Source organism: Apis cerana, linkage group LG1 (assembly GCF_029169275.1).
Source record: "Apis cerana isolate GH-2021 linkage group LG1, AcerK_1.0, whole genome shotgun sequence".
Taxonomy (NCBI): Eukaryota; Metazoa; Arthropoda; class Insecta; order Hymenoptera; family Apidae; genus Apis; species Apis cerana.
This window is the reverse complement of record NC_083852.1, coordinates 26,061,245-26,079,313: the sequence shown is the minus strand read 5'-3', so window position 1 is coordinate 26,079,313 and position 18,069 is coordinate 26,061,245. Positions and strand designations below refer to the sequence as shown.

The window sequence follows — 18,069 nt, the reverse complement described above, 5'->3', positions numbered from 1 at the left end:
TAATATCTCTCCTTTGAACTCGTGATGAAAAACTAGAGAGGCTAAAAAAGAAGGAAGCAAGCAAGCAAGCAAGCAAGCAAGCATGCCGCGCGCGCTCCTACCCTTTGACCTACCCCGAGCAAAGTAGACTGACGTTACACTCGCAAAAACTCCACGGATGAACGAAAACTGATCTTTCGTGTATCCTGGCCGGGCTGGGCTCCTCGCCTCAATTTTGTCTCCCTTTCGATTCGATCTTTGCGAATGGGATCGTGAACCCCCTCGTCCCCTCGTGTTGTTACGTTGGTTATGAAATGATTCGTGGAACCGTTCTCGCTTTCTCGCGTCACGAGATTAAATTATGCCCGGCCACGTGCATAGAGATTCATTCCATTATCCGAAGACAAAGGATTTGTAATGAAATTACAAGCGGATCGGATATGCGAAACTTAACGTCGTTAAGTACCTTCCGCGCTGTTAATTTAAACTCGAAACTTAGCGACGAGCGGGCTAATCAGTTGTGAAACAGGGAGGACGATCGCGATCGAATCGATCGAGTACTTTTATCGGGCGATAAATAGTGATAATAATAAAAAAAAATTATTGCGAAAATTATGAATTTATTCCTCTCTTCTTCTCGTTGCAGAAACTTTATCGGCAAAGTCTATCAAATTCCAGGTATCGAATCCTTCATCGAGCGACATATAAAATCCTTCGCGATAAGTAATAATAATAATAATAAAATTGCGAAAATTGATTTGCTTCTCTCTTCGTTGATCTTTGTTGAAGAAACTTTATCGGTGGATTTCGAAAGTTTATCAAATTCTAGGAATCGAATCCTTCATCGAGCGACATATAATAAAATCCTTCGCGATAATAATAATAAAATTACGAAAATTGATTTGCTTCTCTCTTTGTTGATCTTTGTTGAAGAAACTTTATCGGTGAATTTTGAAAGATTATCAAATTCGAAAATGAAAATTCCAGGAATTGAATCCTTTATTGAGCGACATATGATAAAATCCTCTCGCAATAAATAATAGTAATAATAGTAATAGAAAATTGATTTGCTTCTCTCTTCGTTCTCTCTTTGCTGAAGAAACTTTATCGGTGGATTTCGAAAGTTTATCGAATTCGAAAATGAAAATTCGTGGGGGATAATGGCACGGGACGGTAAAATATTCAAAGTCGTCAAATGTCAGTTTCGCTTTAAGTTAAGGAGCCGGAGTGTACTATCTATTCTGAGTGGGGCGTCCCTTGAAACGGACGTCCAAGTCGTCGCATTGAATTATCTAATAGTGGAAATAGATTGGTAGATCGTCGATCTGCAAGATCGCATATCACCAAGTCGGATGAGATTGTCGTTCGTGAAGGGTAAAGCAATTTTGTGAGCATCAGCTTTCGCTGTATCCTATCGGTAGCACGGTTTCGCTTAAGACATCTGCCATCGCATCGAAAAGGCCAGGGACTTTTATCCCCATTCCGATTGTACTCGCGAAAGAATTCTTCCGTTGACACGTTCGTTTCTTTTCACGCGTCCATTTTTCGTATTTTAAATTATTGATCCGCCTCGTTACGAGTTTCGTCGAGTATTTTTTTTTTCTTTCTCTCTTTTTTCAAAACAGAAGAGAATTTGGACGCGACTGTTCGCGAGAAGCGATAGATGGTTCTCGACCGACAGAGTTCGATTTAACACACTCTGAGAGTAGTATCTATCCAAGTTGTGACTATTTACAGTTTGCAACTTATAATTGATGCAACAGTCGAGGTAGATCGATTCCTTTGTTCGATCGAATGCCTCTTAAACTCGTACAAAATTTCATCGATCAACATGGATCATACATCCTAACTTGTCCGAATCTATATTTCCTTTGTATTTATCTTTGTTATTATACCAACGAAAGATTAAAATTTCACGGTCGTCACGGGTTGAGAACAACGAGAATCGAGGGAACGATTGTTGAACGATTCGTCGATTTCGAGAGAGAGAGAGAGTTCATGAAACGTGCATAATTTCAAACACATCGAGCCTTCCAAATTACAAATTGACGGAATTACAGAGGGACGGCCACCGTTATTATACCGTATTAATGATATTTGTGTAATGCGAAAATAATACTCCGTGTACTCCGTTTACCATTCGCCAAACAACGGTCCCGCTTACCATTCACGTTCGAATATTAATCGATGAAAACTCTTTTCGCGTCTATTCGACTGTGCAAAGCGGGAAAAATGGGGTATCGAGCGAAATATCGATTCCACTTTGACCGAAACGGTCCACCGTAAATTTCTGTATGGCCAAGGTGGCGTACATTACATTCATCACACACCACGATCAACGGAGAAATTAAAAGATCTCTGATCGTGTTCTCTGATCGAGCGTTTGACCGATCGATTAAGGGAACAACAGGATCGCGATGGACTCGTTCTTCAACGCTCGTGCGTTACTGAACGTATTACATAAAACATCGAAGAATTGAAACGAATAATAAAATGGTAAAGTGATTTTTCGAAACGTAAGTGAGCGATATATATATACGTTCAAACAAAGAAACAAAATACGAATATCGATATTCCTAACGAAACGTTCGAATATACTCAATCTTTGGAATGAAATAACAGTTGCTAATGAGTGAAAGGGGGGAATATAAATACGAAAAGGAAGAGATTACGCTCGATACGGAACGTAAAAGAGAAAGAATATGGAACGGAACATCGAGTTTAATTAATATTTGTCACGCCAATGTTGCGATGACGTCGAAAACGTTTCGTAAAACGATAAAAATCCAATTGGCACGAGTGAAAATTAACGAGTTAACCGTTTCTTAAGAAGCCTCCTTCCCTCTACCCTTAAGGAGCTAATTAATATTCTACGTTCGTTATGACATTTGCATCACGGTCGCGTGTCTTTTATCTCGCATTGCGTCGCTTTAATCATTCAAATAATAAGCCAGCCGTACACGGGCGCGTTTTCTCGTTCAAAGCATTTTGCAATAATGGAGAAAAAAAAATTAATAACTTCTCTGCCAAAAAACTCGTTCAAATCGGCGGGGAATATTTTCGTCGTGTCGGAAATATTTTCCACGAGAGAGAGAGAGTCGGAGCGAAATCAGATTTCCCTCGTACGACACGCGGAAGCGTGAACACGAACGAACGGAGGGAAGGAAAAAACGGAGTGGAGCTAGAACTCTGTGCGTTAATTTTCCACCAACCAGAACAACAACAACAACAACAACAACACCGAAAAAAGCATTGACGTGGCGCGCGCAACAAGCCGCGCGTGTACACGGTGGGAGAAAGGAAGAAAAATCGGGCCTCGATCGAAGAATTCCGCTCGCGGAATCAGGTGGAATCGATCGATCCTTCGTTTCCCGCCCGATCGAGTTCCAGCCGAAACTGGCCCGCTTTGCCGCCCAGCAACGCTTTGTCATCGAGATTTCGGCCAATTTGCGGATTATCCTCGATCGAGGATTTTAATAGCGCGATACAGGGATCGCCGGTTTACCGATACGACAGCGTGCCGCACGTGCAAACAGGGGGAGGGCCATTTACACGTTCGAGGCGGAATGCCGTACACGCTGAAACACGCGCGCGATACGCGTCCGCTTGGCCGCCCACCCGTGATGGTGGCGAGGTTCTGTACGTGGCCCAAGGGGGCTCCACTCCGAATTTCGTTGGAATTGGAATAAAAGTAATTAGAGAGGCATTCGTGTCGTCCTGTAATTAGTTTGTGCGCTCACTACCACCCTCGCCTTTCCCTGCCCCCCCCCCGCCAAAGACTAATGCGATTCTTGCGACAGTGTCGTCCAATTTCGTGGCGCGGTTATTCGCGGTTATTCCACGAGACACGGAACGTCGTTTATCTATCCGGGCAAAAATATGAAAGGAGAGCACGGGATTGTGAGGGAGCAACGGGTAATACGTATCGCGGGTACGATTAGCCTCTGTCGTTAGCTTCTCCATTCGTTCCTCTCCTTTTCTCCGCAGATTAATATTCCCGTTAACTGGGAAGGCGACGGGAAGGTGGTGGAAAGTGGAGCGTTACGCGCCCGTGTTTACTCCTTTCGAGAGAAAGATCGAGAAAGTTTTCGAGCTTTACATTTCTCTTACATATAGAGAGGAGTGGAATGAGAATTTGTATATGGGTATTCTGGTTATCTAGATAGAAAATATAACAAATTTCGTAGTAATTAATATTTGTGAAGTAGTTTGAGTAGTCGAGGCGGATGATTGATCGGGTTTTAAGTATTCGCATTCAGTAAAACGCGGAAATACGTTCAACCTATATATATATATATATATCGAAACGCAATTGAGACGAGACCAAACTATTCTCGCAAACGGAAATGCATGCTTACATCCTGCAGTTTCACTCAACAAGACCATTACTCCACCTTACTATTATTCTCTGACCTACTTACGCCGCATCCATTGTCAGTAAAACCTGTTTAACTATCTTTATCCACGCTGCTGATCTCTATTTCTTTTTGTCATAACCTAGGACTTAAATAACCAGCCGTATAACGAACCAACCAACTTTTCCTTCTTATTTTTCCACCGTATTCCATGTATAACGAGATCTACGAAAAATCAATCAACAATCGTGCATATTTATTACTTCGATTTACACTTTAAGAAACGCGTGTGTCTAAAAATAAGATATTATTGCTTGCTCTCAAGCATGGAGGAAATTTATTTGAGAAACGGAGATTCTTTTTTCACCGACTCGAGTCTAGCGACAAGGATGGCGAAAACGGAACGGAAGGGGATGGAATTAAATTTGAAACTCGATCGCTACAGCGCGTCACGGATAATTCAAATATCATCGAATCATCTTCGTAATCATCCGACTCGTATCTCTCCCGACTTTAATTTAAAATCTAAAACGCAGCCGGTCGGTAATGGCGAAAAAGATCACGTTACCGCCTCGATTCGGTTTCGGTTCCGAGGTTAAATATTTTCTCGATTCCCTTCTTTCGAGGGGGGGATCGGCGCGCGCAATTTTGACGTCGTCGCCGTCGATTCACCCCCGTAATTTCCGAAACGAAATCTCTTCGATTTTCGCCAAGGCTTAACGCCTGTTTCTCGTACAACGTGATTCGTAGTCGATGCCATTCCTTCCCGTTTTATAAATCGCCATTAATTTTTAAATAGAGACTAATAAATTTGCAACCAATCGTGCCGTGAATCATTTGCCAATATACTTCCCCCTCGAAACTTCGAAGCGATTCCTCGAAAATAAACGAAAAGCAAGAGGCGGAAATATTTCGTTGCACCGAAGCAGGATATATAATTATTTTTCTCCGCTTTAATATCAATTGGAACGATTTATTTTGACCGCTCCATCATAATATAATCACTCTTTCCAGCTGTTTCGACATTGGCGTAAAAAATTAAAAACGACGCGTGGACGGTTATCATAATTTCAACGATAGGCAGCAGTTTATACCAAACTTGTATAAGACACTTTCGAAAAGACGTTCGAGTGGTCATTACGACGAGCTAAACGAAACGAAAATAAAGTCACGGGACCATAAATCTCCGCGGAGATTGTTTACGCGGAGAAGGATCGGCGAGGATCGCTCGTTTCGATTTCATCCCCTCCCCTATACCACTCTGACGATTCGAACGGATATCCAACGTTGAAAAGCGAACACCCTCTGTTCCCAAGCATAAATTAATAACGGCAAAGCGTATGGCCAGCAGCGGGATTTCGAATAATTTGATAATTTCTTTTCTCCTCCCTCTCGATATTATATTGCCCGATACAATTATACCTCGACCCGCGGCTATTTAAAAATCCCTTTTGAAGTTTAATCGTTCGCTTTCGCCGGCGACCCGCGTCTTTTTCACGCCGTATTTAATATCATAAGCGGGCTCACCACCGGCGGAAACAAATTTTTGATTGCCAACGTTGACGCTAATTGTTCGGCAAATTGCTAATTTTCATCATCGCGCAACGTAAATATTATCGCGGCGAAACCGCTTATTCGCATTAATTGCAATAATAGAAGAATAAGTATCTCGTAAAAATCATTCCACGCGATGAAAAGCGGGGTTGTGGTAAGGATTACGGGGAAAAATATATCAACGAGTATATAATACGATAAGAGGTTCGAAACGTTTCGCAAATTCGAATCGAGAAATAACAATCCGACACTCTTCTCCGTTCTTCAAACCTCCCATCCGTTTCCATCCGTCAACGTTAAACCACGAATCGAACACATCCCCTCATCCAGACCATTCTCCCTAAGAAATAAACCCGAAATTAAACCGGCCCAGGCCCTGGATATCGCGCAAATTCAACACCGCCATCAACGTTAATAACTGTGAAACGATATCCGAGCGAATCTCTAATTCGACCGTCTTCGATTCGACGAAAGCACAAAAGGAAGAAGGGAAGGAACGTACGGGAGGAGGAGGGGAGGAGGACGTTTGACGTTAATTGCACGGCTCCGATGGGCGAAGAAGAGGACGGCTCCCTCCCCCCCTCCCTTTCTTCGTATCATCGACAAAGACGGTTAATCCGTTCCGCGCTATCGGCCGAGCCGCTCGCGCGACGAATGACAATGGAGGTGGACAACAATGGAGGAAGAAAGAGAACACTCGCTCGAGGACGAGGGGGAGGGAGAGGAGGAAGAAGACTCGAAAGAATCGAAGCCAGGAGCTGGAGCGGGGGAAAGGAAGAGAAAGGGGTGAACGTGGAGGGAGAAAGAGAAGGGCGGAGGCAGAAAATCCGGCAAAGAAAAATCGTGGTTGGGTCATTCGTGTGACCCGCGGAACAGGTCGGTTGTTACGCCAGCGGGGATTCGAGGGAGGATGTCGGAGGTTCGATGCCCTGTACCGAGACCGATGTACCTTGACCAAGTTCGCGAGAAGGGCGGATAGATAGATGGAGGAAAGGGATAAAAGGGCGACGTAGCAAAGGACGTGGGATAATGGGTCGGGCGCGTGTTCCTCTTGGAGGGGGAGGAAATTAGAGAGGGCGAGAAGGTGGAGGCAGAGGAGGAAGATTGGGGGAGCGGAGGAGTTCAACATTCGAGAGAGGATTAAATGGCAAAATATCACTCAGAGAGGCGCATTGAGCGCGGGAGCGCTTGGAAGCTCCGGCATTTGAGAGAGAACGATGGCTGCTACGTGACCAAAATATTCTCATGTCGGTCTCGCCAAGGATGAACAGGGATGGAGCCTCAACCAGGGGTGGAGAGTTACGAGGGAAAGAGAAGATGAGTGGTGAAAGAGAGAGAGAGGGGACGGGAGGAAGAGAACTCTTCACCGACCCTGAAATATATAGGGAAAATACCGTTGCCTAACCTAACGAGAGAAGAGGACCTTGACCACCGGTGTGCAGTTACAGGTAGGAGGAACGTGGATTACACTTTGGGACACTTATATCGAATTTCTGGCAATTCGTGCGAGAAAATTCGACGACTTTGTCGTTGATAAAAGTTATGTATATATATATATATATATCTTGTTACGACGGGTACGAATAACTAGATTTAAGCAACGTATAAGCAAAGGGCTCGAGACAATAATATATTAATAAGATAATTTTTAATAAACGTAGACGTATCTATCGCGCAACTTAAAACTCGATTAAATCTTATTAAAAGTAAGAAAAATTTGAATCGCTATAAGTTCGAGAATAATGAGTATCGGTCGTTGAGCGAAACATCGTTGGAAAAATAAATTCTTCCCCTTTAATATGCTTTTCGAATTATCCCGATACGATTTTCGGTCGTCGAGATATCGTCGTGTAAAGGGAAGGATAATTTTTAATCGTTTACCATCGCCTCCACTGACCTATACCAAGTTCCAGACAACTGGCAGACGCGATTCTTGGAATTAGTACGCACTTCCAGGGATAGATATGGGTCAGTGGATCGCAGTCCCGTTCATAATCTCCGCGAATCTTAAGCGCTATGAAAATTTTCAGTCGTTTTATTAAAATTGCATCGTTTTCTCTGTAGATTTCTATATAGATTTTCAATTTCTTTTCGCGATTTTTACACGGAAAATCGAAATATGACATGTATTGAACCACGCGGTTGATTCGAATTGTCAATGATATAAAATACGTATAAAGAAATCAAATTTATTACATTTCATTTCATATTACGCTTTTATATTTTTATACATTTTGTGATATTAGTTTTTCCAAAATAAAATTTTCCAAAACGAATGATATTAAGTTATGGCGGACAAGTTGCGATAAGCGTATTAGCGCTTCTTTCTTATTAATAGCGTTGATTGTTTGTCTAATTTTTTTTTTTTTAATCTCATTCGATGTTATTAATTTCACGGTTATATTTCTCGCCAGAATAAAAAATTTGCACGTAAAAAATTTGCTGTAAAAAACTGCGTATATTTCGAGAAATTTTTATAGATGGAAAAGATAATATTTTCACGCAAGAACGAAAGAGAAACAGAATATTCGTATGCAATATTTCTGAAATATTAAAGTTTGCTTTTTTTTATTTTCATTGAAATTTTGCCTTCGTCAAATAATGATAAAATACAAAGATATATATATATACGATTTTATGAATTCAGTTTCTAACTCTGTTTATCAAGTCCGTGAATTGATTTCATATCACACGGAAGACAATATTCCAATATAATATTAATTGCAAATATAATATAAGCCTGCACGAATGCAACCAAGCAATTTTCTCGTTATCCAATCCGCTCTGAAATGGATACACATTTACATACGTAAGATTGCATTCTATACGGATAAAATATTGTTGTCAACGCGTAAGTACATTTTCAACTAGCTTGCGTCAGTCATGTACATCGCAACATGTTGAACATGAACCGTCGTCGTACAAAAAGTAGATCCACGTTTGAAATACCGTACCGATTTTTATGCGAAAAATTATTTTAGGCAAAAAAATTGCAACCCGAGTGCCGAGTATTCAAACAGAATATATCTGTATATTTAACGTATCTCTTGGCTCTTTGACATTCAGCAATCAGAGATTCGCCTCAAAAAACAAATTTTTACGTTCGCAATCACGATAAACCGTACCAAGGGAAATAAAATTAAACAGGTTATAAACCTTACTAAGTAACTTAATAAACAATCCTTCCTTCCTTCCTTATCATCCATCTTAAAAATGGCACGCGCGTCATTGACGATATTCGCTCATTAATTTACATAAAAATTAGACAGATAAATTCCTCGAAAATTTCCATTCCCATTTTTTCGATCGGTTTTTACTCAATCCGAAACTGCTCAAAAACGAAGACACTTGTTTAACATCACGATAACAAAACTTGTCGTTATCAATCCTTACTCATTCCTTACTCATTCTTCTCCCATACGTATGTTATTATACAACCTCCCATTAACGTTAAAACGCATCCTTTTTCCACCCCCCGTCCTTGTTTTTCTCGTTTCCGCTCCGCGGCCCTCAAGAGGAATCTCATTTCCCCGCGTAGCCACGTAACCGACCCGCATTTTCACCTTTAACGAGCGCCGCGAAGAATAACGTAACGCGCTAAATTAACAATTAAGACTTAAACGGGTGGTGTAATTAAGCGGCGGATCCAGGGCGCGAACTGGCTAAGCCTGGAGGAAAACGAATCTGCAAGGCGCAGTGGACCATAAGACGGCCTGTCGAGGGGGGAGGTGTTGAGGAGGAAGGGGATCAACGGAGGAAGGGAAAAAAATGGGGGGAAGAGGGAGGGAAAAAAGAAGATTGGGACGAGGATCGAGGAGGCAAAAAATTCGGATGTTTGCGAGGAGAAAAAAGGATAATGCGAAAAGATCCTCCTTAATTCGCTAAGAGCGTGCATCCAGTTGAGCTCGAAACTCGAAACTATTTCTACGCGTCGTCATCGAGAAACACAGTTCGACAGTGTGACACTTCTTTTTTTTCTCTTCTTCGATTTCTTTCTCTCTGGGCGGGGATTCGGGCGAGAGTAATATTGAAAAGCAATTATACGGATAAAAGTTGTTTGTCTGTCTGCGGGAGGGTGGGGCGACGGCTAATCATTCTCGAAACCGGTAAATTTAAGCTTTGAAAGTTAAATGAGAGGGAGTGGAAACAAAGTGGACGTTCCGTTGGTTTAAATCTTATTTAAACTCGGGGAAATTAAATTTATCCGCCGACGAAATGAGCTAAAACTTATGCCAAGTATCTCGGGCTAACATTAATGGCTTATCAGTCAAGCGTTCGTTCGGTTCGATAATCTAACTCTTTCCTAAAATTCTTTCCTCCCCTTTCGTAACGCTCGTTCACCCTTTTACCGATGATGTAAAAATCGCTATTTTATTAAATGAAATGAAAGCAAAGAAGATCATTTATAGACCACCGAATATACTCCTATTTCCCCTATATATTGGAAGCCCTTTCTAATGTATCAACGTTTCTACGAAAACGTTTAATATCGCGAGAGATTCTTCGAGAGATTTTCGTGGGGAGGGGAATCTTCTCTGTTTCCCGGCCGAGCTTATTAAATTTACAGCCGCTTGGAACGCACGAGACTGTGGAACGAGTTTGGACGCATAAGCTAGGGGGAGGGAGGAACGCAAACAGCTGTGGAACAGCGGAATTAACAGGTGCAATAATAGTTACATAAAACGGTGGCTGCGCGAGCGATGAAATTCCCCTAAATCGAATACTCGGTGGCTCCTCTCTAATAACCCGTAACAATCTCTTCAGATCGGTCAATCGATAAACGCGGAGCGCGAAAGTGCGAAGTACGTTCGAGAAATGAAACTCTCGAGAATCTTGGCGATCGAAAATACCGGCTACCTTTTCGCCTTCGTTTCACCTTCGCGGAATCCAGCGGTGAAATTCCATTTTCCCGATCGATTCTTCTTTCCCCCCCCGAAATATTCCACCTCTCCCCTCAAGAGCTCGAGAGACCTTAATTTTCGCGTCTCGTAAAACTGCGAAAAACAATTTTCTGCCAAAATTATATCAAACCGAGCCACGTTCGTTCGGGGAAAAAAAAAGAAAAAAAGAAACGAGCATCGAGTTCTCGTTTCAAACCGTCGCGCACGGATAGCTACCCACCTGCACCCCCTTCGTGCATCCCCTTTTCCGCGTGCCAAGGAGAAAGCTTATAAGCGTTTGTGACTGGCAAGCCTACCATACAAACCGATCAGAAGCTTTTCCCATCGATACGTATGCCTCGAATAGGTTTCGGCTCGGTGCTTTTCGAATATTCGTTACGTCACGAAATTTCGATACTTTCGAGTTGTAGTCTGCATCGATCGAGATCCAAACACTAAGAGAAAACACTAAGAGAGAGAGAGACTTGTAACGAAACGTGACTCCATCTTATGAAAGGAGAATATCGACAATCGTTTCTACGTTATTATTACTCTTTCTGCCAAGGATTGTTCTCGTATCAACGATTTACGTAATACACGAAACGGATATAATTCTCGAGATGGAGAAACTCCAGAAATCTTCGATAACGAGAAATTATCGCGCGATTATCGCGATAAGGTGGTAAGCGATTTTTTTGGCAGCGAACGGTTTATATTTCTCGCGAAACGTTTTGCGCGAAACCGTTTTAACCGTGGAAGGGGAGGGGGAAGGAGGACGGGGAAGCGCCCCAGGGAGTAATACGGGGACCTGACCCCACAAATATCTGAGAGTATGAGTATAAAATTTTCGTGGGCCGGGAATGGGATTGTTATTTTAAAATGTACAGCGCGAGAGAGCGCGATTAAATTGAGAGACCGGATGGAAGCAAGTGCAACACATTTAGCGGTGGATATTGAAACTTCAATAATGAATATTTTGCGTTCTCATTTTTTATCCCCAACTAGAAAGGAAGAGAATATTTAACGATCCTCTGTCGACTTGCAACCGAGAGAATCCACGCCAGGCCTGAAACTTTAAGTCATTCGTTCAAAATCCGATGCAACAACGGCTGAGTTTTCTAAACGATTTTCGAAAGTATAATCTGAGCTATCCCAAAATTCGATGCAACAATCTCCTTGGATCTTTGAAAAGTCTTTGAGATTAAACTTTAAAAGGCTAATGGAATTGTTATACGATAAATAGCAGCAAGAGGGGAGGGGAAAAAGAAAAGAAAAAAAGGAAAGAGGGGAATAATGATCGAGTACGATAGATAGATCGCTGACTACGAGGTTAGCAAGGCATTGTTTCTGCAATCAAAGCAAGACGCTTTACGAGCGACCTGCACGGCTCACGGACCTCTTTCCGTTTTAATTAAGATAAAGGCAATAATTCGAGCTACAAGTACGAGCCGGCTGGCGACAGTGGCCGGATTGTACGTAATATCGGGCTTCCGCGCAATCGGAAATTTACTGTTCATTTAAATTAAGATCTCCTCGGCCACACGCTCCCCCGAGCCAAAGTATTTCCATTATTAATTCGTTATTTTCCGCGGTTCGTGTCCCCTAACCACCCTCGCATTTACACGGAGGGCAAAGATCGACGAAAAAAAGAAGAGAGAAAGAAAGAAAGGAAAAACGGCCACAGAGACGCTGATTTTTATCTAAATTTCAACGGCGCACGCGAAAGCTCGTCGGTTACGCGAGCGCCACACGAGACACGTCTCGAATCGTTGGTCAACGAGGGCCTGTTTCGCCCAATTTTCGCGTGGTCAAAGAGCGCGTAATTTTCGCAACTCTCTGGTTAAAAGTTTCGATCGGTGCTTAACATAGGATTGAAAATTTTTCGTCGAGTACGGGGCGGAAACGCGTGGTCCAGGAATAACGAGAGCCCGTAATTCGCTTTACAGTTCGGTGGTCGGTTTCGAGTGTTTCAAGTTTTTCAGCTTCGACTACCAGCCACCAACTCCGTGATGCGACCTTTTTGCTTTTTGAAACGACATCGGGTGGACGGGGCTTGGGGATAGCGAACACTTTGCCCCCTATCTCTCTACGCTTTCCACCCATCTCCTCCCAAAGTTTGTTTAAATATCGTTCTTCCTTGAAAATTCGCTCGTAGCCAGATCCGATACATTCGATTGAAATCGAAGCTCATCGGTTTCACTTCACGTGTTCGATGGAAATATATTAGGCGAGGTCTACTCGAATGGGTAGAAATTTTCCTTGCGAGAGGGAAACGGTTAATTAACGCAAGATTAAAAAAGAATTCTTATGAAACGATAATAACGAAGTAATAACGACGTGAGACGTTCTACGCGTATATCCACGCGTCATATCCATTTAAATACATTTTTCGAGATGAAAGTGAACAGAAAATGGAAAAGTTTTAACATGTTCCAGACAGTAGATTGAAATTTTTCAGTCGTAATCGTTCTCAAAACCAACGAATGAAACAATTTACCATGTTACTGGTGAAAAGTAAAATTAATCCTCCGTGAATTCATGTACGGATGCGTGTACGGTATGAAACGTAGCGCGAGCCTCTCCCCTCCCTCCCTCCCTCTCGGGTTAAATTTAACGTAATTTTTTTCATGTTTCAAGCGTTCTTAACTCGCGAATACATTGTATTAATAAAGCATAAAATAATCTCTTCGGGACGTGCAATTTAAAAAACCTTTATCGCTCTATCCGAAAGAACAAAAGGTTACCTTTCATTTTCGAAAATGACAAATTCGTCAAAAAAAAAAAAGAAAAAAAAGAACGTTTTGTATAGCGCTCGATAAATTGAAATCGTTTAACGTGTACAGATTATAGATGTATCGTTCGGGAAATCGAATCCCGTACCTGGATTCCAGCGTTTTTTCTATTTTTTTCTTTCTTTTTTTCCCCCCACTCCCTTAATCGCGTGGATTAAAACCGACAGCCGCATTATGCCTAACTCGGTACGTCACCGCGAAAGCTTTCATTCAGGAAGGTAAGTAGGTCGACAGTGGCGTGTATCGAAAAAGTTTAGTAGACGTTTCATTTCCTGTCCTCTAACCAAAGGTATTTATTCCTTGTCCAGATCATTGAAATTTCTTCTTCTTCTTCTTCTTTTTTTTTTTTTTTTTTAACGGCAGTTCCTCTCCCCCTCCCGTGCTGCGACTTGGCGCGATGTTGCTCGCGTTAATTAACATTAGCAGGAGACTGTAAGGTATAAGCAAGGTATTTCTTGCATTATCCCGTATTATCCGGAATCGTGCTCCTCGTACGCGCGCTTTTAACGCTTTTTCAACGAGAGAATAAAGTCTACGTAATGGTGTATTATTTCCCTTTGCGAGAGGACGAAATGGAGATCGAGGTTTCAAAAGATTCAAAAAAAATCAGCACGCGGTTATTTCTCTCAGAATTCAAACCGGCGACATTCCTTTGACGAATGCAAGGAACGCGTGTATTAAAAAAAAATATATATACATGTAAATATATATTCGCCGAACACACATCGGTTTGCTTTTTGATTTCTATCCCCCTTTTTTTCAGAGTCTAAGTTTCAAATGTCTGACGATCGATATCAAGATCAATCAAGTTTTTTATCTTTGTACGAAAATCTACGATCGAAGATCACGAAAGAAGGGAGGGTGAAAAGCGAGGGTGAAGAATCGAAGGGCGAAATTACGAGAGTCGATGGGATCGGACGAATTGAAAATAAATAAAACGCATCGCCTATTCGAAGCGTTTGCGACTTCTCTCGAAGATGGAGAGAATATAACTGGCGTGCATTAAAGTGAAAAGATTGATGACGCGTCCTCGATATATGTACACTGCTGCGAAACGTCGATGCAAAATCTTCCGTGACTCGCTAATGTTTTGTTACGGTTCTTGTTCCTTGGCACAAACGTTGATAGATCGTCTCGTTGACCAACGACGAGATCACCCACGGGAAGAACGAAGAGAAAGAGGAGAAATTCGAGAGAATTCGAGAGATTTGTTTGCAGCCTCTGATGAGAATGAAATTGAAAATAAAACTTGAATCTTGCGAGATTACTTTCTGTACTTAAAGAGCGGATATTAGAAAGTTATGGATCTAAAAGCTAAATTGAACTATTGGGAGGGGATGGGACTATAAATGGGACGCGATTGTGTTATTGAAAGATGACGCAGGCGTGTTTAATTTTCGTTTGTGCATGCAAATGCAGTCCAATTCAACATCTGCTGATCAGACGTCGTTATAAAATTAAAAAGTAATTTTGAATTGAATCGATCCATTCGTTTAATTTCGTTAGAAAAATTTTGAACTTACGATCAAATAAAATAAAGACAATCCCTTTTATAATTTTTGTAATTTTATTTCGCGTCAGAAATTTTGGAATCGACGTTAAGAAGGGATAAAGTTTAAATTTTGAAAATTTAAAGTTTATATTATATTATAAAAATAATTTTATATCCATCTTTAATCTCCTTCCACAAAAACTTTAATCCCTAATTGATTTAATCCTTCTTTACAACAATCGAATAAAATAAAACAATCCCTAGATTGTTCATAATTTTCTATAATTCCCTTTCGCGTCAGAAAAATTCTCCAATCGATTTTAAATTTAAATTTCACGTTTAAATTTTGCTAAATCGTACTTCATTGAATAGCACAAAAATTACTAAAGAAAAAAAAAGAACAAATTTTCGAAAATATAAAATCGAAAAGAACGCAAATGGATTCCAGCCAAAAAAAGAAAAGAAAAGAAAAGAAAAAGAAATTATTCACGACTCCCCTGTACCGCATTCAACATCTGCCAATCAATTGAAATATCCGATATTATTATACTAAAAATAATTTTGAACTATCCACGTTTAATCTTCAAAAACTTTAATCCCTAATTGATTTAATCCCTCTTATTCCATCAAACTTACAACAATCGAATAAAATAAAATATTGTTCATAATATTCTCTAATTCTCTTTCGCGTCAGAAAAATTCTCGAATCGATTTTAAATTTAAATTTCACGTTTAAATTTTGCTAAATCGTACTTCGTTGAATAGCACAAAAATTACCAAAGAAAAGAAAAGAACAAATTTTCGAAAGTATAGAATCGAAAAGAACGCAAACGGATTCAAGCAAGAAAAGAAAAGAAAAGAAAAAGAAATCATTCACGACTCCCCTGTATCGCATTATGTACGAACGGAACCGAGTTGATAGATAGTTTCGTTGACCGACAACGAAGACGAAGCTCGTCCGTTGTCCGCGGAGGGAAGAGCGATAGGTGCACCGGCACGGGAGACAGTGGCAAAAGAGGGAGGATAAAGAAAAAGAAGAAGGAGGCGTGAAGGACGAGGCGAGGTTAACGGAAAGACGGGTAGTTGGGTACCTGCCTATTATTCACGCGCGAGATAGGTGCACCGGGTCGGAGGGAGGGAGGGAGGGGTTGATCTAGCTCGATCTAGAAGGAGGCAGGGGTGAGGCCAGACTTAGGAAGGTAGGTTAGGAGTTCGTGGCGAATTCTTATAAATCAAAACAGACACGCTATCCCGTCTCGTAGGGTGTTTCCACCCTTCCTGCGCCCGCCACCTATGCCTTGTTTGCCCGCTCGCGCCGAAATCGAACCGAAAGAAGAGGGGAATGCCGAGATCGAGGGGGAGGGGGCGAGTAGGCGTATCGAATAATCGAAGGGAGATTTGTTCTCTCGAATCCGATCGGGGCGTTGGATCGAGATATAACGTCAACACGGTTTTATTAATTTCTCGTGGACGCGAGTGGGATCGAAACATTGGAAATTTCTTTTCCAGGATATATCATCACGGTTGAGAAACAGTTTTATTTCGACAAATTTTTCCTTGCGTTTTAATTTCTCGTGTTTCTCGTCTTCCTCGACTTATCGCCCTTCCCTCCCCTCTTCCCTCGATTCGATAGTCCCGCACAGAGGAAACTACGTCACCGATTATGACCGAGGTTATAACGGATATAGAGGAGCGGATACACAGCTATTACTATAACGCAGCGATACTATCGTTCGTAAACAGTGGAGGGAGCGCGTTTCAGCGGTGAATTTTTAATCTTATAGATACTCCCTTAAAAGATGCCTATAAAGTGACACGTAAAAAGCTGGGAGAAGGGAGAATGGGCGGAGCGTTTTGCCTACTTATACAGCGATATAATACGACACGATTCACGTTTCCACGTTATATTATTCAGATAATAAATAATCTGTTTCCCGTCGAGATACGAGAGAAATGTTCTCTCATTTTCTCGCGAGATCACTTCTTTCGCTCGATACTCGGCCGCATCGCGAATGATCGAGGAGCGGGGCGCGGGAAATGGATTGGGAAGCGAAAGCGCGTGGCTGGGCTCGCTAAGTTTTTTCGGCCTGGGCGAAAAATAGAAAAACAAAGCGAAGAAAACTTACGGGGGTTCTGGACGTGCACAGGAGACGGAGGGTTGGTTCGCGTGACGACAACCGGAGGAGGCATCTTGGCGTGCAACGCGGCCAGACACGAGTTCGCCACGTCGTAGATGAGATAGGCGCTGTAGTATCGGCCGGCGCTGCCTATTTTCAATTTATTCTTACCCACCGGCACCACAGCCATTTTCACCACGTCCAAACCAAGGGCACACCGAGCTGGATACACACCACAATTAAGCGTAACACAAACGTGCACAACGTGTTTTGCCTTTCGTTCCACCGATCACTTGTACTTTTTCTCGGTCGACGATGATCGAGCCTGATTATCCACCAGCTCGGATTAAAAACCACCGGCCGGCCATCGCGATGTCCAAACTTTAGGTGTACGTATGTTCATGTACCATGCGGCTCGTCGCTTCTCCCTCCCCTCTCTCTCTCTTTCTCTCTTTCTTTCTCTCGGAAGGAACGCGCATACCGCTTGTTTACGGCTCCTCGTCGATCAACAAGCGCGAGATTTCGAGAATGATGGAACCTGTTTGCAACGAATTATTGAAATCGGTTTCGTCGTCTCGAAAATCGATTCAAATTACTCAACTAGGAATAGGGAACGCGCGCTACGATATTCCGTTATCGTCATTTTATCATCTCGGGATTCTTCTTTTCGCTCGTTACAATACTCTTGTTCTTTGTATTTGTGTATCGGGAGGATAGAATCACTCGAGCGATCGATGATCGTGAAAAGTATAAGTCGATATCGATAACGAGGTTCTGATATCTCTAAACTACGATCGACTCTTTTAAACGACGCCGTTGTGAAATGACAATTAATAGAAATTATTTTCTCGAAACTTTCGCCGCCAACTTTCGAGATATTTCCCCGACGGGATAACGTCT

The 18,069-nt window shown here is 42.0% G+C and overlaps 1 protein-coding gene across 13 annotated transcripts in view; it reads right to left on the bottom strand.

The window, feature by feature from the left end:
• Positions 1–18,069, bottom strand: part of LOC107993953 (nucleolysin TIAR) — a 455,817-nt gene that overhangs the window by 142,324 nt on the left and 295,424 nt on the right. For 7 of the 13 annotated variants that reach the window (XR_009833415.1, XR_009833417.1, XR_009833418.1 and 4 more), the window contains one exon: positions 17,179–17,707. The exons of the other annotated variants lie outside the window; for them this stretch is intronic. Coding sequence is in view for 1 of the 7 variants with exons in the window: in XM_062087126.1 (XP_061943110.1) it covers positions 17,179–17,359 (181 nt within the window). In the remaining 6 variants the exon portion in view is untranslated. The remainder of the gene's footprint in view (positions 1–17,178; positions 17,708–18,069) is intronic. 13 annotated transcript variants of the gene reach the window in all.